The sequence below is a fragment of the Bombyx mandarina genome, chromosome 24 (assembly GCF_030267445.1).
Source record: "Bombyx mandarina strain Sakado chromosome 24, ASM3026744v2".
Lineage (NCBI taxonomy): Eukaryota > Metazoa > Arthropoda > Insecta > Lepidoptera > Bombycidae > Bombyx > Bombyx mandarina.
Genome location: NC_143230.1, coordinates 10921030 through 10945553, shown reverse-complemented (window position 1 = coordinate 10945553; position 24524 = coordinate 10921030). Strand labels below are relative to the sequence as shown.

At 41.4% G+C, this 24524-nt stretch overlaps 2 protein-coding genes across 4 annotated transcripts in view; one reads left to right on the top strand and one right to left on the bottom strand.

Annotated features, from left to right (window-relative positions):
- Positions 1-24524, top strand: part of Adar (Adenosine deaminase acting on RNA) — a 48451-nt gene that overhangs the window by 15680 nt on the left and 8247 nt on the right. For all 3 annotated transcript variants that reach the window (XM_028181690.2, XM_089737894.1, XM_028181691.2), the window contains 7 exons: positions 1375-1510; positions 1903-2014; positions 2482-2568; positions 3984-4050; positions 5987-6158; positions 7141-7243; positions 7730-7881. In XM_028181690.2, the coding sequence (XP_028037491.2) occupies positions 1375-1510; positions 1903-2014; positions 2482-2568; positions 3984-4050; positions 5987-6158; positions 7141-7243; positions 7730-7881 (829 nt within the window). The remainder of the gene's footprint in view (positions 1-1374; positions 1511-1902; positions 2015-2481; positions 2569-3983; positions 4051-5986; positions 6159-7140; positions 7244-7729; positions 7882-24524) is intronic.
- On the bottom strand, positions 10657-24209 carry LOC114248453 (uncharacterized). The gene is made up of 8 exons (XM_089737910.1): positions 24106-24209; positions 19366-19477; positions 18544-18692; positions 17625-17766; positions 16839-16924; positions 15727-15855; positions 14830-14940; positions 10657-11487 (listed from the first exon to the last, which is right to left on the bottom strand). Exons 1-8 carry the CDS (start codon positions 24146-24148, stop codon positions 10760-10762), a joined length of 1500 nt encoding a protein of 499 aa, XP_089594036.1. The 5' UTR covers positions 24149-24209; the 3' UTR covers positions 10657-10759.

Here is a 24524-nt window from a genome sequence, read left to right as displayed (position 1 = left end):
ACAAAGACGGCGTTTGAAAGCCGTGACGTCAGCGTGTATGACGTCATCATCGCTGTGGTCGTCGTCCGGTGGATATAATTGGTCCACTATATAGTGACGTCATCACCAAACTCGTCGCGGTGTGACGGAGAGACGAAGACTTCGTTTAAATCCGTGACGTCAGCGTGTATGACGTCATTATCGCTGTGGTCGTCCGTACCCCGATTTGAAGGGTGGGGCAGCCGTTGTCTGTCTAGGAACTGAGACTTGGAAGGTCTCAAGATAGTGTTTCCGTTGCTGATATCTATGGACTCCAGTTTCCGTTTCGATCAGTATAAAAAAATGGTACCATTATTATGTGTGTGTAATGCTTTCACCTTATCCTACTAGGTGGGGTCGGCACAGCTAATTGTTCTCTTCCATTCTCTTCTATCAGCCGTCATCTCAACACTCTCTCCTCTCTCTCTCATATCGTCATTCATACACTCCATCCATGTGTTCTTCGGTCGACCTCTTCCCCCTCTACCTCGCACTACCATATCCATACATCTCCTAGTCACATGCATCTTGTCTCATTTAATGTATTTTTGTTCATAAAAAAGAAAAAATATTAGCAATCTGCACTCCTTCTCTATATTCTCTACAAGTGTGGGAAATTTCATACTCCTCCGTCCGCGCAATTTTCGAGAAAAGCTTCACGTATTAATTATACAGGGTGTTACAAAACTACCCGTAAAGCTGAATATTTAAGAACCGTAGTAACGCTGTATAATAAACATACCCTAAAAAATTAAAATAAAAAATTATTTTCACTGACGTCTTCGACAAAGCGGCACGACACAAGAACTCTCTCATCGTGGCCGCCGGTAACTAAATTCCCGATCCTGCGGACAGAATGGAAAGCAGTCGACGTCGCCCAAAACACGTTATTTCGGATCCTCCCGATCCACTGACGGTGCTTTTAGGTACCTCAAGCACCGGTCACCGTTCTCGTCGAACCCGTCGCTTGCGACGAAGGGCTCGACGAGTAAATTAACCCACAGATACAACCCACTGAGTTCCTCGCCGGATCTTCTCAGTGGGTCGCGTTTCCGATCCGGTGGTAGATTCTGCGAAGCACGACTCTTGCTAGGGTTCGTGTTAGCAACGTCGTCAGGTTTGAGCCCCATGAGCTCACCTACTAGTTAAGGTTACGTTGAAGTAGCCTCTCAAGGCTATCAGCTTAGGTAGGAAAAAAAAAGATGATTACGTTGCGAAGTCTGTTCTATGTATTTATATTTTTTGTCTTGCCACTATCGACTGAACTAATAGCCACGATCGACCGGTCGATCGCGATTTACCGGTTGGCCACCCCTGATGCTCTATGCATGTCAATGGAGCTACTAACATGTCCAGGTTCGAGCAAGAAGCTGGCGAAGTTGGCGGCGGCCCGCAGCGCGCTGGCCGTGCTGGAGGAGGGCCGCGCCGACATCGCGGACAGCCTGCTGCCCTCCGGCTACCTCTCGCAGACCCTCGCCGACCACATAGCCAAGTTCAGTGCCACTCTAATACATACATACATTCTTTACTGGTGGTAGGACCTCTTGTATCCACGCGGGTAGGTACCACCGCCCTGCCTATTTCTGCCGTGAAGCAGTAATGCGTTTCGGTTTGAAGGGCGGGGCAGCCGTTGTAACTATACTTGAGACCTTAGAACTTATATCTCAAGGTGGGTGGCGCATTTACGTTGTGGATGTCTATGGGCTCCAGTAACCACTTAACACCAGGTGGGCCTTGAGCTCGTCCACACATCTAAGCAATAAATAAATAAAAACATTAACCAGTATAAATTGGTCTCTTGGTCTCATAACGCGACTATGTGCGCCAGGGCTCCTCTTTTTATCCATCCTCAGAAATCTTATACGACCATTTGAACTATTACAGTCTCGTGAACAGCAAATTCAGTGAGATGATGAAGAATGACGTCATACATTCGAAGAGAAAAGTCTTGGCCGGGATCGTGATGACGACCGACAGCAAGGTCGACGGTGCCAAGGTGATGTAGTACACGTGCTACTGGTTTTTTTTTTATTTCTTCTTTACTTTTTGGCTCCGGTACGGTTTGTGTATTAGCCAATGTCAAGTAATAAGATTTTTATTATACGCAGTTTTAATTATTTACAGTTTATGAATAATAAAATAAACGAAGGAAACTAATTGGGAATGAGATGAGATGAAATGTAATATAATCTCAGTTAATTGGTGTAATTTTTTTTCCCCACATTTGTGCACTTTTACAGATATACTAAACAGTTATAATAAACCACCGTTATTACACATTTCAAACTTAAAGAAACATAAGAGAAAATAAAATAAAATAGACATAATAAAAGAAATCCCACAACTTAACTCATCGCGTTCCCGCCAAAGTCTTTTTTAAATTTCATTGTGTTTATTTGCTGGTGCCCCCGCGTGGTCCCCCCTGGGGGGCGGGCTGTCGTCACTGACCCTCGAGTGCTGCAGGTGATAGCGGTGGCGACGGGCACCAAGTGCGTCTCTGGCGAGCACATGTCGGTGCGCGGCCGGGCTGTGAACGACTGCCACGCGGAGGTGGGGTATCTCTTTCTCTTTCTCTTTCATATGATAGAAGGTGGCTTCAGCGAAGTACTGCTCTTGCCAGGTTTGAGCTCCGTGAGCTCACTCACTCGTTCTGCGAATCTAGCATAACCCCTCGAGGTTATTAGAATAAGTAGGCAAATAGTTGGTCCGGAGACCTTTTCAGTTTCACCAACCAAGAGGGGTGCGATTTGCTAACAGCTACCCGAGCGCCTCTGAAGGAGATCAACTAAAGAGCAGCTGCAAATGAATCTACTACCGGATCGGAATCGCGATCGCTGTAGCCGTCAATGTATAACAGTGTCGCGTACTTAGCGCGCAATGGAACGACCTCGCGTCTTGGATATGTACCTACTGAGCGACATATGTACTTGAGTACATTCGAATTTACATACTAAGGCAACTACGGTAAAAACATATATGAGGCCGTCAGTGCAAAAGTGGCCTATTTTCTTCTGCCTATTCGCTGGTAGCCTATGAGGCTATCCCAGCTATGTCCGGATGGGTAGTTGAGCTCACGGACTCAACCTGAGAGAGTTTTCTAACACTAACCCTAGCAAGAACAGTGCTTCGTTGAATCTACCATCAGATCAGAATCGCGACCCCCTGAGAAGATCCGGCGAGAAACTCAGTGGGCTGTGTCTGTGGGTTAATTTACTCGCCGACCCCTTCGTCAAAAGCGACGGGTTTGACGAGAACGATGACCGGCGTACAGCGATCTTTGTTAATTAACGGCTCTATGTTGTGAAGCATGGTTTTGGATTTGAGAAATCGACCTCATGTCTCAAGGTGGGTCAAGGAATTCAAATTGTAATTTGAATAATCTCAGGTACCCCACTTAACATCACGTGGACCGTGCTATTATTGTTAATGACGTAAAATAATAAGAAGAAAAGTACCAGGGTATTATGATATCAAAGAGATATATTATTATAACTCTTCTCCGACGTACACAGCCTTCTTTATTAATTAACGGCTGTATGTTCTGAAGTATGGATTCCGATCAGAGAAACCGACCTCATGTCTCAAGGTGGGTCACGGAATACATTTTGTAATTGCAATAATCCCAGGTAACCCACTTAATATCACGTGGACCGTTCTATTATTGTTATTACGTAAAAATAATAGAAGAAAAGTACCAGGGTATTATGATAGCAAAGAGATTTATTAATAATTAACGGCGGTATGTTCTGAAGCATTGTTTTGGGTTTGAGAAATCGACCTCATGTCTCAAGGTGGGTCAGACTTCACGAGCCTCAGGAATCCCACTTAACACCACGTGGACCGTGCTATGATTATTGATTTATAGGAAGAAAAGTACCAGGGTATTATGATATCAAAGAGATGTATTATTATAACTCTTCTCCGAAGTTACAGCCTTCTATATTAATTATATTCTGGATGTATAGGTGGCGGCCCGGCGCTGCTTGCAACGCCATCTGTACACCCAGCTGCTGCTTTACGCCTCACAGAAAGGTCGGTATGCTGGCGCCATCTGCCGACAAATAGTTTCCAATGCAAACATGTTTCCGGTACAGATGTAGTGAGAAATTAATGCCTTCAGGAAAACTCGGATCTTTATCGGAATACGATGATACCCGAACTGTCAATTAGTGACATTTTCATATCCATTAATATGGGACTTTATTGCTTAATGTCATTAGTACTTGAAGCTATTTGAGAGAGCACACGAAAATTTTTTTTTTTTTTTTTTTTTATTGCTTAGATGGGTGGACGAGCTCACAGCCCACCTGATATTAAGTGGTTACTGGAGCCCATAGACATCTACAACGTAAATGCGCCACCCACCTTGAGATATAAGTTCTAAGGTCTCAGTATAGTTACAACGGCTGCCCCACCATTCAAACCGAAACGCATTACTGCTTCACGGCAGAAATAGGCAGGATGGTGGTACCTACCCGCGCGGACTCACAAGAGGTCCTACCACCAGTAAATACGAACTTTTCCGAAAAATTACGAGCGAAAATCTTTTCTCACTATATCTATAACTCATAAATACAGTAAAACCACCACCCCGCCTATTTCTGCCGTGAAGCAGTAATGCGCTTCGGTTTGAAGGGTGGGGCAGCCGTCGTAACTATACTGAGACCTTAGAACTTATATCTGAAGGTGGGTAGCGCAGTACGTTGCAGATGTCTATGGTCTCCAGTAACCACTTAACACCAGGTGGACTGTGAGCTCGTCCATTACAGTGGTGGTACCTATCCGTGCGAACTCACAAGAGGTCCTACCACCAGTAAGTTTTACTTAAGGATGGGTAGTTATGAGTACAAGACTCCAGTCTCAACTATAAGGGTACATATATAAATAAATAATTAGGAAAAAATCTCACCTGGTCACCTGATTCCAAATTAGGATCCCCTATATTAATAGGACCGAAGACATGACATATAACCCGTCAGAAATATCTGTGAAGTTGGCTCAATCACGTCATGCAGACCAGAGAGATTGCAAAAAAATTCAAGATGTTGGAAAAAAATACCAGATGTAAAATTATTATCTATTTTTAGTATCTATTTTTTTTTATACGCTTTTATTAGCTTCAGACGTATGTATAGTATGTAGCGGAATCTTTGAACATGATTTTGAGCCCCTTCAAAAAGTCGGATTAACTCGAAATTTGGTATACATACTTATTAAAGATCGATGACAATTCAATATTTAATTAAAAAAATTGAAATTCAACAACGCTTTTATAGAAAATCCATAAAAAAAATTTTTTTTTTTTTAAATATTGAATTGAAAATAGTGTAAAATATATTTTATAAAAAAAAAAAAGCGTGGGGTGCTTTTTGAGATATTTGCGGTAGGCAGCGGCCTGGCTCTGCCCCTGGCATTGCCGAGGTCCATGGGCGACGGTAACCACACATCATCAGGTGGGCCGTATGCTCTCGTCTGCCTCCTACAAGGGCCATACAAAAAAAAACCGGTTGTCTGTAAAGTCGGTTTACTGACGATAGTTGAACGTGACAACGTCATAAGAAAATACTGATGGAATGGTTTCATTTTTCAATTATCGCAATTATATTATCGTTGCTATAAACAATTGACACCGCGTTCACTTTTCACTGAACTTCATACTTGACGAAAACATGTAAATGTATTATTGTATAGCAGCTGTCCACGCGGATGCATCGCTCTCTCAAGTAGGAGAGAGACAGATGTCGAACGCTGTGGAACGCGGAGGCCGATTGTGCCTCTTTGTCGCTCGTTGCGTGCTCAACGCAATGGAACGCCTCATGAGTCATGTTTTTTCGTGCGTGCAGCCGGCTCCATCGAATTACAAGACGTTGTCACGTCAAAAAAAAAAAACATACATACAAGTGAAGCTAATATAAAGCGTGTAAAAAGCGCGGTCCTACCACCAGTAAAAACCGCGTTGACCCCCCAGACCCTCGCAAGCCGATCCCCGAGGCGGACATTGAGCCCGCGGAGGGGGGCGGCTACCGACTCCGCCCCGACCGGCAGCTACACATGTACGTGAGCACCGCGCCCTGCGGTGACGGGCGGATATTCAGCCCACACGAGCAGCTACAGCACGAGCCGGACCGACATCCCAACAGGTAGGGGGGCAGGGGCGAGGGGGGTAGGGGGAGAGGGGGCAGACTGTAATATTGTACTTTGGGAGGCGTTAAAGGAAAACGTCTTCTTGCGTGTATTCCATGTTTAACAATCATCTTAATCCTAGTTTGCAATTATGAAGAAGCCCATGTTTCCGGGTGGTCCGCCTTATTAGGGTGACATACGAGATTACACCTATTCATTATGTTATATACTAAATGCTATGCTATGCTATAATATATAAGTACACTTCAAGACGTCCAAACACGGGGTCCAAAGATCAGCAACTCCGAGTACGCAAACACAACTGGTGGTAGGACCTCTTGTGAGTCCGCACGGGTGGGCACCATCACCCCGCCTATTTCTGCCGTGAAGCAGTAATGCGCTTCGGTTTGAAGGGTGGGGTAGCCGTTGTAACTATACTGAGATCTTAGAACTTATATCTCAAGGTAGGGGGCGCATTTACGTTAAAGATGTCTATGGGCTCCAGTAACCACTAACACCAGGTGGGCTGTGAGCTCGTCCACCCATCTAAGCAAAAAAAAAACAATGGGGAGGGCGACTGGTGAATCTGTTTGCAGAAATTGCTATTGTACGAATCAGTGGGTAGATTTGTCTTTAACTAGTCGTCCCCCAGTAGTCCAAATTCGACTATAATTAATTGACATTATTATTTTTCCATACACTTTGCCAAGAAAGAGGGATAATGGGAGAAGATGGTATGAGGAGGACTCAGGGAGGAGGAGGCAGACGATGATACGGACAACCTGATGGTGAGTGGTTACCATCGCCCATGGACCACAGCAATGCCAGGGGCAAAGCAAAGCCACTGCTTACCGTACTACTACCAAAATGAGTAAAACTTAAAAATTTTTAATATTCGGAAAACGCCAAGAGATTTTTACGAAGTTCGGACGGCATAATGTCGCTAAGCTTACGTAAGCATTAAAGGCTTTAAGCTCGTACTTATTGCGATGCGGGCAGGTTGGCCCGGGGACAGCTCCGCACGAAGATAGAGTCGGGCGAGGGCACGATCCCGGTGAAGAACTGCAACAGCTTGCTGCAGACCTGGGACGGTGTTATGCAGGTAGGTGTCAAGAATTTTTATTTTTTGATGATAGCCGCACTCAAAACTGATTGCTGGCGTGGCGACGCCGCGCTATGTGATAGTACAATTATGCCAATTTCTTCCCAAATATTGTCACATTATCTCGATATGACTGGAGTGTCGAGTCGTATACAGGTTGGTTTTTAGACACATCTATTAATAATTCGTCATCATGTGTGGAGAATTTCTCCATTTTGACGTGCAACGTGGCCGGGTCGCGCGGCGGCACTGCTCTACTAACAGTAGCGTCGCGACCACGGTCGCTTGCGTTGTTTAGGGTTCCATATAAATTCAAACTAAGCAGTAAGTCGCACGACCCGGTCGCAGTCGTCGGTCGCCTGTCGCCAACATCGGAATGCTACCATTAGCGGCAAACGTTCCAACTCCATACATATTCGAGTTAACTTTTACGCTATCGAGAACGTTAAAACGCTGGCACTAATCACCGGTCTGTTCGTTTGTCAGGGCGAGCGTCTCCTGACGATGTCGTGTTCTGATAAAGTGGCCCGCTGGTGCGTCCTCGGCCTGCAGGGCTCGCTGATGTCCACGCTGCTGGCGCCCGTGTACCCCACCTCAATAGTGCTGGGCTCGCTGCTGCACCCGCACCACTTGTACAGGTCAGTCCGGCGCCGCGCGTTCTAGTGGCGGTCGACCCTTTTTTTTGAAGTGAAACTTTAGGATCGTTGTGATTTCAAACTTTAGGACCTGTTGTGTGTCCGCACGAGTGGGTACCACCGCCCTGTCTATTTCTGCCGTGAAGCAGTAATGCGTTTCGGTTTGAAGGGTGGGGCAGCCGTTGTAACTATACCTGAGATATTAGAACTTATATCTCAAGGTGGGTGGTCACCAGTAAGAACAAGTTATGAACAAGTTTATTTGCTCTTTCACCGAGTGCTTAATCCTACTTCCTACTGCTAATATTATAAACGCGAAAGTTTTTAAGAATGTATCTTCTTTCTCTTTTTCTCCGCCTTATCCCACTAGGTGGGGTCGGCACAGCTAATTTTTCTCTTCCATTCTCTTCTATCAGCCGTCAGCTCAACACTCACTCCTCTCTCTCTCTCTCTCATATCGTCATTCACACACTCCATCCATGTCTTCTTCGGTCGACCTCTTCCCCCTCTACCTTGCACTACCATTTCCATTAATCTCCTTTTATACATCTCTCCATACATCTCTTTTTAAGAATGTATGTATGTATGTTTGTTACTCGTTCACGCAAAAACTACTGAATGGATTTTGATGAAACTTTACAATAGTAAAGCTTACACATCGGAATAACTCATAGGCTATAATTTATAAAGATATAGCGTGAATTACTCAAAATGTAACGATAAGTGTCACACCTATATAATGTTTATCTTAAATAGTTGTATTTTATTTTGTTATTGCTTAGTTGGGTGGACGAACTCACAGCCCACCTGGTGTTAAGTGTTCACTAGAGCCCATAGACATCTACAGCGTAAATGCGCCACCCACCTTGAGATATAAGTTCTAAGGTCCCAGTATAGTTACAACGGCTGCCCCACCCTTCAAATCGAAACGCATTACTGCTTCACGGCACGGTCCTACCACCAGTAAAATAATTACGGGAGTCCATGGACATATCTATCTTGTGACGCGTGGCTACACCGTCTCGTTGTTCTGTTGCTATATTCATATTATTATTTATTGCTTAATTAATATGCTTACGTCTAAGTATTGCGTGAAGAACTGAAACACGATTTCCTTTTGAAATTTATAAATTTATTTATATATATATAGTATATAATAATATATATATTACTGTATAGAGTATGGCGACTTCCGTTGCGTGGCCATATAATAGACGCCGCGGGCACTTGAACACACAGAAATACGAATAAATTTAATAATAAAGACTAAAATTACTATGGTGGAATATCAACCATATTGACGGGTCAAAAGGGCTATTTGGCTTAAGCGATATTTTTGCAACTTTACAGGATGAGCGATTTGAGAATTAAAATTTGAAAAAAAATCTATACATATACAAAAAAATTGTAGTGTCTGTTTGTAATATTAAAATAACCGCTTTTTACTACATGCATATGAATATATAATATACGGTACATACACCAAAGTAACATTTTTTACAATTTTTGTCTGTCTGTCTGTTTGTTCCGGCTAATCTCTGGAACGGCTGGACCGATTTTGACGAGACTTTCACTGATAGGTAGCTGATGATATAAGGAGTAACTTAGGCTTCTTTTTCAAACCTAACGACATTGCTAACGCTGGCCCTAGCAAGAGCCGCGCGTCGCAGAATCTACCACCGGATCGGAAACGCGACCCACTGAGAAGATCCGGCGAGAAACTCAGTGGACTGTGTCTATGGGTTAATTTACTCGTCGAGCCCCTCGTCGCAAGCGACGGGTTCGGCGAGGACGGTAACCGGCAGCAGACGTTGTCGGCATTTCTCCAAATCACGGTTTATTTTGGCCCCAAATGGCGTAGCATATTTAAAAAAAATACCTCTCCCAATTTTCCAGAAGAGGAAAGACTTCGGTCGTACGATTGGAATATTTTTAAGTTTATAGTTAATTACTGTTTTAAGCAATAACTATGTACATAAAAAATTGAATTCAACACAGTGTTGTCTTCGGTTTTCGCGGGCCATATACACAATAGAAATTATTTTAACGATTTATCTAATACTCGAGACGAAAACCCAAGTCAAACAAATGGCCATACCTTAACATAATATATTTAGTTATAGTTGTTACAATGTACGACTACGCGCCGCCTTTAGTTGTGTGAGTGACCAATCTGTATACGCGTCAATGTAGGCGAGAGCACGTAAGGTCAGCAAACAAAAAATCATTAATTCTTGCTATGGATTTCATAATTTTTTATATTTTAACTATTTTTTTATTTACTTATTAGGAGTGGTCAGAATCTATATATATAAAAATGAATTGCTGTTCGTTAGTCTCGCTAAAACTCGAGAGCGGCTGGACCGATTTGGCTAATTTTGGTCTTGAATTATTTGTGGAAGTCTAGAGAAGGTTTAAAAGGTAGATAAACATGAAAATACTCGGAATTAAATAAAAATGACAATTTTGTTTTTCCTTTGAAGTGTCCCCCGTCGGGCGGATTCCTTTTGTTTGCTTTAAGTTTATCTTATAGAAAAGTTTAGGTCTTTTATTTATCGATTGAGGCACTACGAAGTCTGCCGGGTCAGCTAGTAAATAAATAAACAAGATCGTTAAAGTAACTACTAATTTACATTGCGTTTTCTTTAACTTTTAAGATTTTATATGCTGACCGTACTTCGTGAACAATAGCAACTTAGAAATAAATAAGGTCACGCGCGCGCGTATTTTGCAACAACTATTACCTACTAGGTATCTGTGTGAAAGGAAAAAGGGGAATGTAAATAAAATTCGTTCATATAGAAAATTTGACGGTAGCTAACAAAATACGACCACGAAAACAGCGGACTATCCGTAAAACTAATTCAAATTAAACCCGTTCTCATCCGCTGCTGCTTACGGACAACCTATCGCCACCCAGACCCAAAATTTTCTTGATGAATCCATTAAACGCTGAACCTTTGCTCGCGTCTATATTGTATGAGAACGGCGTGCCAAACAACGCTGGCTTCGCGCCTATATAACTATTCGTCTCCCGACTGAAATGGCTCAGTTCAGTGTGGCCATTCCGGATCATGGTGCTTATCTCTCTAGCCAACGAGACGACAGGCAACACGTTTCGGTGGTTACTCAATAAAGCCAAAAGACTAAAAGCGTTAATATTCTCGTTTCTCTTGAACGAGGGTAGGAATCGTTTTTCTCTTTTGATTATATTATCATTTACGTATCGATTCATTTTGTATACGCCTCGAATAACAGCAACAGGATTGAGCTTCTTTAATGGTAATGCTGCTTGTTTATGGGTATGTTTGTTATTCGAATCCTCAATATCGATTTTGTTTGGTTTTGTAACGATATTATCTGTCGATTCTTTATCGATTTTTGTATCTTTCGCTAAATGTTTATCTGCTTCTCTCTTGGATATTTTCAGAATAGTTCCTTTTCCAAACTTCATGTTATTTGGGTTGACGTCTTTAGATTCGTGTACTGCGTTCATGTTTGTTTTACTGTGAACGTAATCTTCTATTGATTGTGCTCTGCGATCTTCAATGAGTAAATCGTAGGTCAGGAGTGCTGTGTTTGGTCGCGTGTCGGTTTGGGAACCATCACCTGTAAGCGAATAAGGGGCGGGTGTGAGTGAGGCAAGCCAAGTGCACAGTGAAACGTCATGCTAAAGCTTTGAACTTGAGCTTGAATTTGTTTTTTTTTGTAATAAAAGTTTATTGTATGTGAAAAGTATTAGAGACTCTGCTAATTGTGCGTTTATCGGTTATCGTATTTCGAAAGTGCTTTGTAATGGATGCGTCTGGAACAGTCGAAATCGTGCATAGAATGTTGATAAATTTATGATTTCTTGTTTTATGGCCTTTTGCGTGCAAATAAACTTCATCAAGAATACATTTTTATATATAGAAGCATAATACTTGAGTCAACCGCGACCACGAAAACTGTGGTGACAGTAGTTTTAAGCAGGTGAGCGCGAACCGTCGATAGATCAACTCTCTGTAAATTGCGGAGCATCGGAACATCAACTATTTGCGCAGTTCGATTAGGTATTAGGTATCGACCTGTGCGCAAATGTCTCAGCGCGCGAATGTATAACTTTTTTATTAAGCTAATAACATTATTTTATTACATATAATTTATACATTTAAAATTATTTTGCTGTGAATTTAAAATTGTTGTAAATTTTATATATGATGTACTTTATTTTAAAAGAATCCTTATTACTGGTGGTAGGACCTATTGTGAGTCCGCACGGGTAGGTACCACCACCCCGCCTATTTCTGCCGTGAAGCCGTAATGCGTTTCGGTTTGAAGGGTGAGGCAGCCGTTGTAACTATACTGAGATCTTAGAACTTATATCTCAAGGGGGGTGGCGCATTTACGTCGTAGATGTCCATGGGCTCTAGTAGCCACTTAACATCAGGTGGGCTGTGGGTTCGTCCACCCATCTAAGCAATAAAAAAAAAAAAAAAGAATCCTTCAGCAAATTCTGCAAATTATGTGAAAATAAGCTCAGCACTAACAGTTAATTATGATAGACAAATATAGGAATCTTAGTTATTATATCTGACAGTGACAGTGCTCTGTGACAGACAATCAGTGATGTCCACGTCTAGCAACAGACTACTACACTCACGCACACTGACGCTTAAAGAACTGTCATGAATCAATCGGGTGGGTACCACCACCCTGCCTATTTCTGCCGTGAAGCAGTAATGCGTTTCGGTTTGAAGGGTAGGGCAGCCGTTGTAACTAACTTGAGACCTTAGAACTTATATCTCAAGGTGGGTGGCGCATTTACGTTTTGGATGTCTATGGGCTCCAGTAACCACTTAACACCAAGTGGGCTGTGAGTTCGTCCAACCATCTAAGCAATTAAAAAAAAAAAGATTATCCAATGTTGACCAAAATTCTGCTACATGTTAACAAATTCCAAAGCCGTTCCAACACTTGTGCAAGCATTTTTTAAGTGCCTCTCATCACTCTAAATTGAGTGGTCCCAGATTGGAGTGCATTCAGATCTCTTTGAAAACACCAATAGACGTTTTCTTGCACTAAAATGTGTTTTAAAAGGGTCCCAGTGGTGCTCAAGAGAGCCACGTGTGACTAAGATGTACTTTAGAAGGGTCACAAAAGTGCCAATAGTGCCCAAGACTGCCACGTGTGAATAAGATTTGCTTTACAAGAGTGCCAATAGTGCCAATAGTGCCCACGATTGCCACGTGTGATGTACTTTAGAAGGATCCCAATGCTGCCAATAGTTCCCAAGGCTGCCAAGTGTGACTAAGATGTACTTAACAAGGGTCCTAATGGTGCCAATAGTACCCAAGGTTTCCATGTGTGAATAAGATGTGCTTTAGAAGAGTGCCAATAGTGCCCAAGATTGCCATGCACGTGTGCCTAAGATGTACTTTAGAAGGATTCCAATGCTGCCAATAGTTCCCAAGGTTGCCAAGTGTCACTAAGACGTGCTTTAGAAGTGTCCCAATGGTGCCAATAGTGCCCAAGATTGCCACGTGTGAATAAGATGTGATTTAAAAAGACCACAAAGCGCCAAAGCTTTAGATGATACGGACTTATCTCTTACTTCGTATCGACCCCGAATCCCATGTGTGTGGTTTTCTCGAATTCGCAACCACCACTGGAGTACCGCCTCCACGAGGTGCATTCGGTGGCGAGGAATGAACGTGGCCGGATTACAGATTCCGTGTAGAACTGATATGAACGCCAGTGGCTGCAGAAGACTAGATGGATATTGCCAATGGCGAAATGTTAGTTGGACGGTATCTGATCTTTAAATTAATATGGATGAGGCGGAATCTAGGGATGCCGAAGGTTGCTAAGATATTTATAAATATAATATGGCTCGAAGGACCAATATTTTCGTGCGGGCTTTATATAGGCCGGTTGCTGATGATAAAGAAAACTTTTGCTTTGGAAAAAAAAGGAAGAGAGTGACATAGACAATGTTGCCAGTCATAATTTTATCTTCCATACTAAAATGTTGGAATTGCCAACAATATGTTCGCATTCTTGTGTATCTAAGAACGCATGGGATTCTGTATTTTCATGTTAAATGAACTGCTCTATTAGTGAGTAAGATTTGATATTTACCAATCTTGAGACGAAAGATACGAGATGGAAATTATTTTCGTAACGCTTAGAGTTCGGCTTTAAAACACATAGAAGTGGCAGCGCTTGGCTTCAGAAAACTGAGGGGGAATTGTCGGTGGAAATGGTTTTGTGGGATTTCTTTTTACAATAAAAACTCGCAAACAAAAGACAACCAGTTAAAATAGTAAAATGTCGTTATTTTTTTTAAAATACGGTATTATTTGATTTCGCATTATTCTGTTTAGTCGGAGTTTTTTTTAACGTTCTCGATCGCGTAAAAGTTAACTCAAATTTGTATGGAGTTGGAGCAGCACTCGCACTGAGCGCACTGGAACGAACTCCACGGTGTTTCTCGAGTGCCAACTGCCTTCTTCGAACGAGATTTGCAGAAATAGCTGAGTGGTAGGCAGCGGCTTGTCTCTAGCATGGTCTATAGCCGGCAGTAACCATTGAAGATTAGAAGGCGCGTATGCTCATATTTTTTTTATTGCTTAGAGGGGTGGACGATCTCACAGCCCACCTGGTGTTAAGTGGTTACTGGAGCCCATAGACGTCTACAACGTAAATGCGCCACCCACCTTGAAATATAAGTTCTAAGGTCTCAAGTATAGTTACAACGGCTGCCCCGCCCTTCAAACCGAAACGCATTACTGCTTCACGGCAGAAATAGGCAGGGCGGTGGTACCTACCCGCGCGAACTCACAAGAGGTCCTACCACCAGTAATTAGGCAATTTTTTTTTTATAATTCGTGGAAGTTAATCGTGAGCATCGAGGGTAGCTGGAAAATGTGACGCTTAATTTGCTGTTAAGCTTTAGGAAGCTATACGTACACTTGTTCAGAAGTAGCTGCTGTGGTATGACGGCTTCCAGCTCGCATCCTGGCTGGGGACTGATGCCGCCGTTCGGGTAAAAGTCCACGTGACCGATCGGCGCCTTGTATCCTGTACAGAAAGGAGCTTTATAGGTCGACTAGCTTTTGCTGGCGACTTCGTCCGCTTGGGATACCTAGTTACTTTGGCATAACGCTAAATTTTACCCGCGACCTCATTTACGTAGAGAGTGAAAATATTTTGGAATAATAGAATGTTAAAGAGTTATTTAAGGTACCAAAATCACGCTTTTTAACCGACTTCAAAAAAAAGCCGATTTTGAAACATTTTTTATTGATGCTCTAGTATACGTGTCTAGCGTAAGACTAGTGGTGCTATTCTAGGTCACAGAACACAGCCACTTCCAGATACAATACGATTCCGGAATGAACTTCGCTTACGTGTCACTAGCATTGTCAATATCATACGAGGATAGCTGTACTGATGCTAGGGCGTTGCGGGCCTTATCTGTACTGCGAAGCACCTTTCAGTTTTTAGGGTAGGGCAGCTCTTGTACTATAAAAGTGATACTTGAAACTCGTGTCTTAACGTGACCCGTAATCTTCTTTACTTGTCTAAGCACAAAAAAATATCCGGATCGCATTTTCGTATCTTATCTATAGAGGCAGACGATCTCCAACACGATGGACCGAGCTCATAAAATCTGTGACTACTCCAACATAAACGATTGCTTTCACTCTGCGAAACACCGTGCCACATAACGTGGCGTCGCATCGCGAGAGCATCGGTATCGCAGGATCCGACTGATGCATGACCACGACCACTCTGTCAAGAGTGTACGAATAGGAAGAATCTATAGAGGCAACATTCTTGAAAGGATGCTCTGGTTACACTCACCAAAAATACCGGCGTCTGTGTGGATAACGTCGACGAATTCGGCGTCCGATGCGTCCAGACGCTGGTCTATCGGTAAGCCTTCGAATAAGGGCAGCGCCGGATCTAGGCCCGTTATTCTGGCCACGCGACCTGGAATCATAAAACGTCATGTCCAGACTCGGGCCTCTGCTTGATTTCAAAGACCCTGGTCTTTAGAGTTAGGTGGTGGATCCCACATTGATACAAGTGTTGGCGAAGGAGTCTCAGAAACGTCTATCGTATCCGAAGAAGGTAGAAGGTGCATGGTACACGTCTTAGTATGCGGCACAGGACACTACCGTGTTTCGATCGTCCGGGACGTCACTAACCCTGAAGGTCCTGATCAGGATAACAGGACGGTTACATTAAATTATTGCACCATCACCGGTCCTTGATAACTGAGCGAAGTTCCAATTCAATCCCGTACTTTGAAACGCGATCCGCTGAGGAGATCCCTACCTAGCTAACCTAACCCTAAAGAAAATTCATATTTCAAATATGCTGTTGCATAGATACGTAACTAACCGGTGGTAGGACCTCTTGTGAGTCCGCATAGGCAGGCATCACCGCCCTGCCTATTTCTGCCGTGAAGCAGTAGTTCGTTTCGGTTTGAAGGGTGGAGCAGCCGTTCTAACAATACTGAGACCTTAGAACTCATATCTCAAGGTGGGTGGCGGTATTTACGTTATAGATGTCTATGGGTTGCAGTAACCACTTAACACCAGGTGGGCTGTGAGTTCGTCCACCCATCTAAGCAAAAAAAAGCTAAGCTAATAATTTCGTCTTGTACATATTTCTATATAGTGCCGGATAAATGGCGTTAGTGGTTCCTTGAATCGCGCTATAGTTATATTACACACGTATACAAGTATGTGGCGGGTAGCCATCATACAACGCAAGATATTTTACAGATGCCTGAATCTCGCTTACGACATTTTCAAGATAAGCTTGCATATGTACCAGTTCCGAACAACAACATTCGGACCGTCGGTCAAACGAGCAATATCACCCGCTCGGTGGAAGATCTTCCCTTTGTCGTATACCTACCAATACATTTCTAAGCTTCGAAAGAGTTCGGAGGGTAGTCTTGTTACCTGATTTCAATGAGCTACCGGCGACACCGGCGCTCTGAGCCCCGAGGCTGTGCCCTATCAGATGGGTGTTATTTAGGTTCAGGCCCCTGGAATAGTATTATACAAATCAGTAGATATGTAGATAAAGAATTTAGCTTTTTGTATCTAGCTGCGATGTGTTAATGGCAGGCAGCGGCTTGACTCTGCTCCTGGCATTGCTGAAGTCCATGGGCAACGGTAACCCCTCAACATCAGGTTGGCTGTATGCTTGTCTGCTTATAAGGGCAGTAAGTAAAAATTTCGGCAGTTACTGTACATTAAATGCGCGGCGAGATAGTCAATCCATTGCTAAACAAGATAAACCCAAAAGTATGACTTCCTAGAGTATTTTTTAAATGGGTTTAAGGCACTTAGCGGCCTCCCTCGCGTGTTAGATATTTTTGTCCAGGCCCAAATTTGGCGTAAACCAAACTGCTTTTCACAGGACAATCTTTTTTTTCTTCGGAGCATGAAACTGGCTCTCCGACAACTGAGCAGCTTTTGTGGCTTAAGACGGTGTCAGTTACAGTAGGTCTAGAAAAGTTTCAAACCCCCCTCCAATATCAGCTCCCTCCCCCCTCCAATATCAGCTCGTATATGTATGTACCTTCGCAGCTCCCATTCTAACACCAAGACTGGAATGGTTTACCTGATCACAAGAAAGTCTGGCTTAAGCCATGTCAGTTGCTGTAAGTCTAGAAAAGTTTCGCTCCCTCCCCAATCTATGATGTTGTATATGGGCCTTCGCATCTCCCATTTTAAGTTTACCTGGTCACGAGGAAGTCGATGAACTGCGCCGCGAAGCGTCCTATGTACCACGTGTTCTGGGCCGCCGTGACGTACCAGGGTCCTGCTTCTAAATGATGAGCGTCTATCATGATGACGTTCGTGTCACCTCGCTGGACGTACGCTGCGGGAGTAAAGTGAAACGTGGAAATTTTTTCGTCACGTATATAAACATGAAATGGCGTTTGAAGTTGTATCTGACTAGGCTGTCTGACTAGTTTGTCTGAAAAGTCTGTAGGTAATTGTTAAAATATGTGGTCAAAAGACGGTATGATAAGGGAGACGTAAAAGCGATTTGTGTAAATGCGCTGACCACAGACGAGGAGTTTTATTGCGCATTCCTTAAAACACAAAAGACTTTGTGGACTTTCTAAAAACGAGTTTCGTTTCCCTGAACCTTACAGGATGATCGTGCTTGTGTAATCGACGGTCCTAATGTGGACAACCTGCCCTGATCTTCAATACCTACCACCAATGATCATTCAAATTGGCTCACTCACACTTTGGTCACGGCTACCACCCAGTTTTCTGAAGGAGTTATTCAGAATGATTTCTCCGGGATTTGAATTCCGGGTTAGATGCAACACACTACACCGGGCATCGTTTCGTCCAGTGGTGCGCAAACTTTTTCGTCTACAACCCCTTTAGCTGAGAAAAATTTTGGCAATATCTCAATAGGGAGTGATGTATTATGAGCTGCTAAATCGACCGAATATTAAAAATAAATGGCGATCTCCAACAACCTCCTGGGGCTCCCACAGGGGTCCCGACCCTTAGTTTTCGCGCCACTCGCAATTTATTGAAAGAGCAGTCTTCGGGTCTTTTGATAGCCTTCGCTTTATTGAGCATAGTTTGTACGTGTAATCACAATATCGATTCAAATAAATCTCTCACAAATCACCTTCCCTGATCATGATGCCACTACCATCGTCAGGCTGCTCCATGAACGCGTGGAAGTAGAGAACCGTCTTATCGTTGAAGTCTATGTTCGAAGCGAAGAGCTTCTCGTCATCACCGATGACCAGCTCCTGGTAGACTGTCGGGTTATGCCTGAAAACGCACTTATGATGTATTGTTACGGCTTTTATTTATTTATTTGATGTTAATGCAATGTCGATTGCACCTATAATTGAGGTGACATCTGCCATGAACTTTTGTCAATCTGTCAATGTTTTGTATTGATGATCACTTTGTTGGTGCAACTTATTAAATAAATAAATTGCTTAGTTGTGTGGACAAGCTCACAGCCCAACTGGTGTTAAGTGGTTACTGGAGCCCATAGACATATACAACGTAATGCCACCCACTTTGAGATATAAGTTCTAAGGTCTCAAGTATACGACGGCTGCCCCACCCTTCAAACCGAAGCGTATTACTGGTTCACGGCGGAAATAGGCAAGGTGGTGGTACCTAGCCGTGCGGACTCACAAGAGGTCCTACCACCAGTAAATATCTAAGGTCTCGCCATCCCGCCTTGACTACTTTGTCCGGGCATCTACGGGCTGATCTATGCGTCTGGTTGTACTGTTGACCGCGGAGTACCCTCATACCTTTGCCCAGATTCTATCTCGGGTGGGGATCGCGCGAGGACAGGGGGTCGTTTGGTGGGTGGGCCTTTAACAATCTCAACCATCGAGTCCTACATACCGCGAGCGTCCCCTAAGCGCGAAACCTCGTAGGAGGTACGGCCCAAAAAAATAGGCCTCTACGATCATATCCTCACCTAGTGTATAGCTGGAAACCAACATCATTGGTGTTCTTTACGAAGGGGCACTTTGACTTGTCGATGGGCGCTATTTGCAGCAAAGAGTTCTCGAACTGCACTCCTGGTGGTCCTGGACACATCAAACGGGCATTGCTTAACAAGGAAAAGGCTGTTATAAAAGAAAAATCCGTCGAATCCTTAAGGAATCCAATTGCTTTGACTTGTGTGTATAAAAAAGCGTGGGGTGCATGGCATCAATAGTTTTAAATATTTTATGAACATATATAAGTAGAAAGGTTATTTTGATAATATTCTGAAAAGCAAGCACCCCACGCTTTTTTTACAATAAAATCGTTTTTTCTTACTCTATTTTTAATTCAAATTTATTTTCAATTTTTTAGTTGGTTTTTCTATAAAAGCGTCCTGTTTTGTTCTTTTTTTAAACTATTATTTATTTTTAAATGAACTTCAATTAAGTTTACTCCATTCAAACAGTTGAAGATTTTTTATTTTATCTTATGATATTTTCTCCAAATTTTAAAAGGTATTCCTGTAAAGTTTAAAAAATGTCGCTTAATCCAAATAGTCTTTCAACCCTCGATATATATATATATATATATATATTTATATATATTTATGTACGAATTAGTTTGTTTATGCAATTTCCTCGATACTTAAGCTTAATGGAAACTTAAGTTTTAGAACCGGTATCATTTTTGTCCATTAAGAAGCCATTGCGTAACTCTGGCTATCTATATCTTATATAAGTAGTTGGGTTGTTAATAAGTAGCTACCGCGCCGCGGAATCCGGTTCGATACCGGTAGAAGACAGTATCGTTGTTAAAGAAAGATAAGGTCTGCATACGATTTTGAGATGTGTAAAAAAATTATGTAAAATTGTGAAGAAGAAAGAAATCGGGTCCACTGATTTCCTCGCGGGATCTTCTCAGTGGGTCGCGTTTCCGATCCGGTGGTAGATTCAGCGAAGCACTGCTCTTGCTAGGGCCGGTGTTAGCAAACTCTCTCAGGTTGAGTCCGTGAGCTCACCTACCCGTCCGCGCGTAGTTGAAATAAGCCCTTAGGCTACCGACACTTTTTACGACACGCCCTTGTTTCTTCGCCCTAGTCATTTTTGTACTTACGATAATAACAAATTTTATTTTAAAAAAAAAAAGTTTAAAAAAACTAACAAAATAAATACGCTTTTATAGAAAATCCAACAAAAAAATTTAAAATAAATATTAATAAATTTGAATTAAAAATAGTGTATGAAAAAATGATTTTATTGTAAAAAAAGCGTGGGGTGCATGTTATCAGTAGTTATAAATATTTCTTAGTTTTGTTTGTTTTTTTAAACTATTATTTATTTTTCATTTTTTAGTTGAATATCAATTTCTTCAATATTTTTTTTAATATTGAATTGTCGTCGGTCCTTAATAAGTATACCAAATTTCGAGTTAATCCGTCGTTTTGAAGGGGGACAAAATCATGTTCAAAGATTCCGTTACATACTAATATACATACGTCTGAAGCTAATAAAAGCGTATTAAAAAAAATCCCTCATTAAAAAAAAAACCCGCAGTATTCGAACACTGGCACCGTCGCGTAACTCGATACAAATGCACCGGCCGTCTTATCCTCCAGGCCACGACGCCCTTAAACTTTGAGATACGACTCCGAAATCTAAGCTGTCTTTTTATAAAGACGAAACGTTATTAAAACACGACGATGCCACTCAAGCGTGCTCCTTATGTTATTACGTAAAGAGTGCAGAATTGATTTAAAAAAAAATGCACTAATTAATTGTGATTCGAAGCGTAACAGCTGTGCAATATTTGCATCGGTATTTTTATGTAAATCTCTGGTCTGTTATAGTCTTCAAAGATACCGGTGTACTGGAGCGATTCATTCTTTTATTTCCAGATTTATATAGGAATGTAACAATACCTCCTTGAATTTATGCTCCCCTGGTACTTTTTTTAAAAATAAAACTTATCGCGTAGGTAAGTTCTTCGATTTGTTTAATAAAATATGTATGTATATATAAACTCTGGTGGTAGGACCTCTTGTGAGTCCGCGCGGGTGGGTACCACCACCCTGCCTATTTCCGCCGTGAAGCAGTAATGCGTTTCGGTTTGAAGGGTGGGGCAGCCGTTGTAACTATACTTGAGACCTTAGAACTCATATCTCAAGGTGGGTGGCGCATTTACGTTGTGGATGTCTATGGGCTCCAGTAACCACTTAACATCAGGTGGGCTGTGAACTCGTCCACCTATCTGTGCAATAAAAAAATTAAAAAAATACTAGCTTTTGCCCGCGACTTCGTCCGCGTGGAATAATTAGTTTGGCATAACGCTAAATTTTACCCGCCTCCTCATTTACGTAGAATATGATCTTTATAAAAACATTTTCACAAATAATGCTTTATTTTAGAACAAATTTGATTAGCATAAAAAACGTTATAGTGAGCCAACCTTAACATTTTCGAACACCCAAACTCGTGACTGGTTTTTTGTTTCGGGTTCGTACGCGTATATCCAGGATTCGTCACCTGATACAATGTTGTATACAGCATTTGAGGATCCTGCGTGGAATCTTTCGAGAGTTCTGACGCACCAAGTAACGCGAGCCGCTTTTTGCTCTTCACAGAGCGAATGCGGTATCCATCGGGAAAACAACTTTTTTACACCTAATTGTTCATGCAAGATTATTTGTATTTGACTCATGCCAATGTCTAAAGTTGCCTGAATTTCGCGGTATGTCACATGTCGATCTTCCTCAATCAGCTTACGCACAGCATCAACGTTTTCTTGGGTGACTTTAGTTTTTGGACGACCTTGACGGGGATCATCACTGAGCTTGACACGTCCACGTTGAAACTCAGCAAACCAGCGATAAATTGTGGTTTTGGATGGGGCTTCATCACCAAATGCAGAAATCATCCGGTCAACACACTGTTTTTGTGTTAAACCACTTCGAAAGTCATAATAAATCATCGCTCTTGAATTTTCTCGAGTCAATTCCATTTTCTGAACGACTAAACAAGTTTGACAAAACCTCGTGACAAGACCGAGAATCTTTTTTTAAATAAATAAATGGTATTCGATTTTTAAAACAAGGAGTTTTCAATTAAAAAGATTTTAATATGACAGGAACAGTGGAAATATACCATTCCCGATACTTTTAGTGCAGCCTAGTAGTTAGTAGTATGTACCTTTTTCAAAAAACTTCAAAACATGAAGTTTATTTGTTGGTCATGCTTGTTTGTACGCATTTTTTACACATCTCGTCATCATCGAGGAAAGAAGCGCTATAGGGCTATTATTTTGCAATGTATGTTTTGTTGTCTGAGACCTGTGTACTGGAGCGATTCATTCTTTCATTTCGAAATTTCATGTAGGAATGTCACAATATCTCTTTGTATCTATGCTCCCCTGGTGCTTAAAAAAAATAATTAAATCTTATTATTCTGATGGTGAGATAGTTCTTGTTAGATTTATTTTGGCAATATAATAATATTATGAATGTTTTGTATACATGTATCTATGTTTTGTAGTCTTCAGAGAGACTCGTCGTATACTGGAGCGATTCAATTTTTCATTTCTTTATTTGATACTAGTTGACCCGGCAGACTTCGTAGTGCCTCAATCGATAAATAAAAGACCTATACTTTTGTATTGAATAAACTTAAAAAAAAAGGAATCCGTCTGACGGAGGACACATCAACATCATCAAAAACAAAATTGCTATTTTTATTTAATTCCGAGCATTTTCATATTTATCTACCTTTCAAACCTTCTCTGGACTTCCACAAATAATTCAAGACCAAAATTAGCTAAATCGGTCCAGCCGTTCTCGAGTTTTAGCGAGACTAACGAACAGCAATTCATTTTTATTTAAATAGATAGGAATGTAACAATATCTCCTTGTATTTATGCTTTCCTGGTACTTTTTTACGCGTTGGAAATTGTTTAAGATTAATTGGTAAACTTTTAATTTTTCTTTTTTTCCTTCGTTTACATATGTCTTATTATTTATTATTACATTATTTATATAATCATTAGTTACATTAATAATAATAATTTAACATAAATACAGTATTTAAATTTAATTATTATTAAGTTTTGTTTAATTTATTTTGTGGTTCATGTTTTTTGCCATTTTGTTTAGGATTGCATACTTTACTTATTTCATATTTACTAATATAGTCAATAATATAGTCAAAAAAAGTTCGAAAGAAAAAAGTTAATTTAAAATTAAGAAAACATTGTATAAAGCTGTTTTACTGAGGGCTGTGATTCTGTAGACGGTACAGCGCTGGTAGATTTATATTTCATTAATGAAATGGCAATCATCCTGAATATTGTTTGCATTTGCATGTTTTATAATTTCAATCCTATTACAGACGTAATGTTTTAATGTCTCGTCGTATGTTATGCTATCCTGGTAGATTTATTTCTAAACAGATGTAAAATAAAAAAGGTTCTAAAAAAAACCAAAAATAATCTAAACCAATACTGACGGTTTGTATGTTTGCCAGTCAATACTTTTTATCAAGGAAATTTGATGTCACCCGGACAACGTCCAGTAAGTATAAATAAAATCAACATGAGATTGAAATCCCCGTTGAAAATAATTTAAATTATTACGTCTTTGACTCGTGAAAACCGAAGTAAATAATAATACTTTTTAAAGTTACACATCAAAAAGAAAATTAAAATTAAAATAAAATATAATTTATGAAAAATAACTACTCACTTATGACGGATAAAAGACACGCCAAAGGAATTGCTGTCTGCATTATTTTTTTTGTTTTACCGCGAAAAACTGAACGTATTGAAAAACAGAAACACAAAAAAAATCTATTATATTTTATTTTATATTATATATATTATATTTTAATTAAAATTCTCTGATTCTATCGTGTCTTCAAAAAACGAGTGTCGTGTATAGTAAACGAAGCGACAGTGCAATTTGTTACAAGATTTTCTTCGCTATGAAAATTTTTAGGTCGGCCCTCCGTTGAGAGCTATGCTATAGTTATCGAGTATAACAGCCCACGTCATCACGGATCCTCCCGAACGGTGCTTTTACGTACCTCAAGCACCGGTCAGCGTCCTCGTCGAACCCGGCTTGCGACGAAGGGCTCGACGAGTAAATTAACCCACAGACACAGC

Coding starts and splice junctions, on each gene's coding strand:
- LOC114248453 (XM_089737910.1), bottom strand. CDS start 24,148: ATGCAGACAGCAATTCCTTTGGCGTGTCTTTTATCCGTCATAA. Junction 15,856..16,838: donor CGGTAGCTCATTGAAATCAG/GTAACAAGACTA, acceptor TTATGATTCCAG/GTCGCGTGGCCAGAATAACG. Junction 14,941..15,726: donor CACAGACGCCGGTATTTTTG/GTGAGTGTAACC, acceptor CTTTCTGTACAG/GATACAAGGCGCCGATCGGT.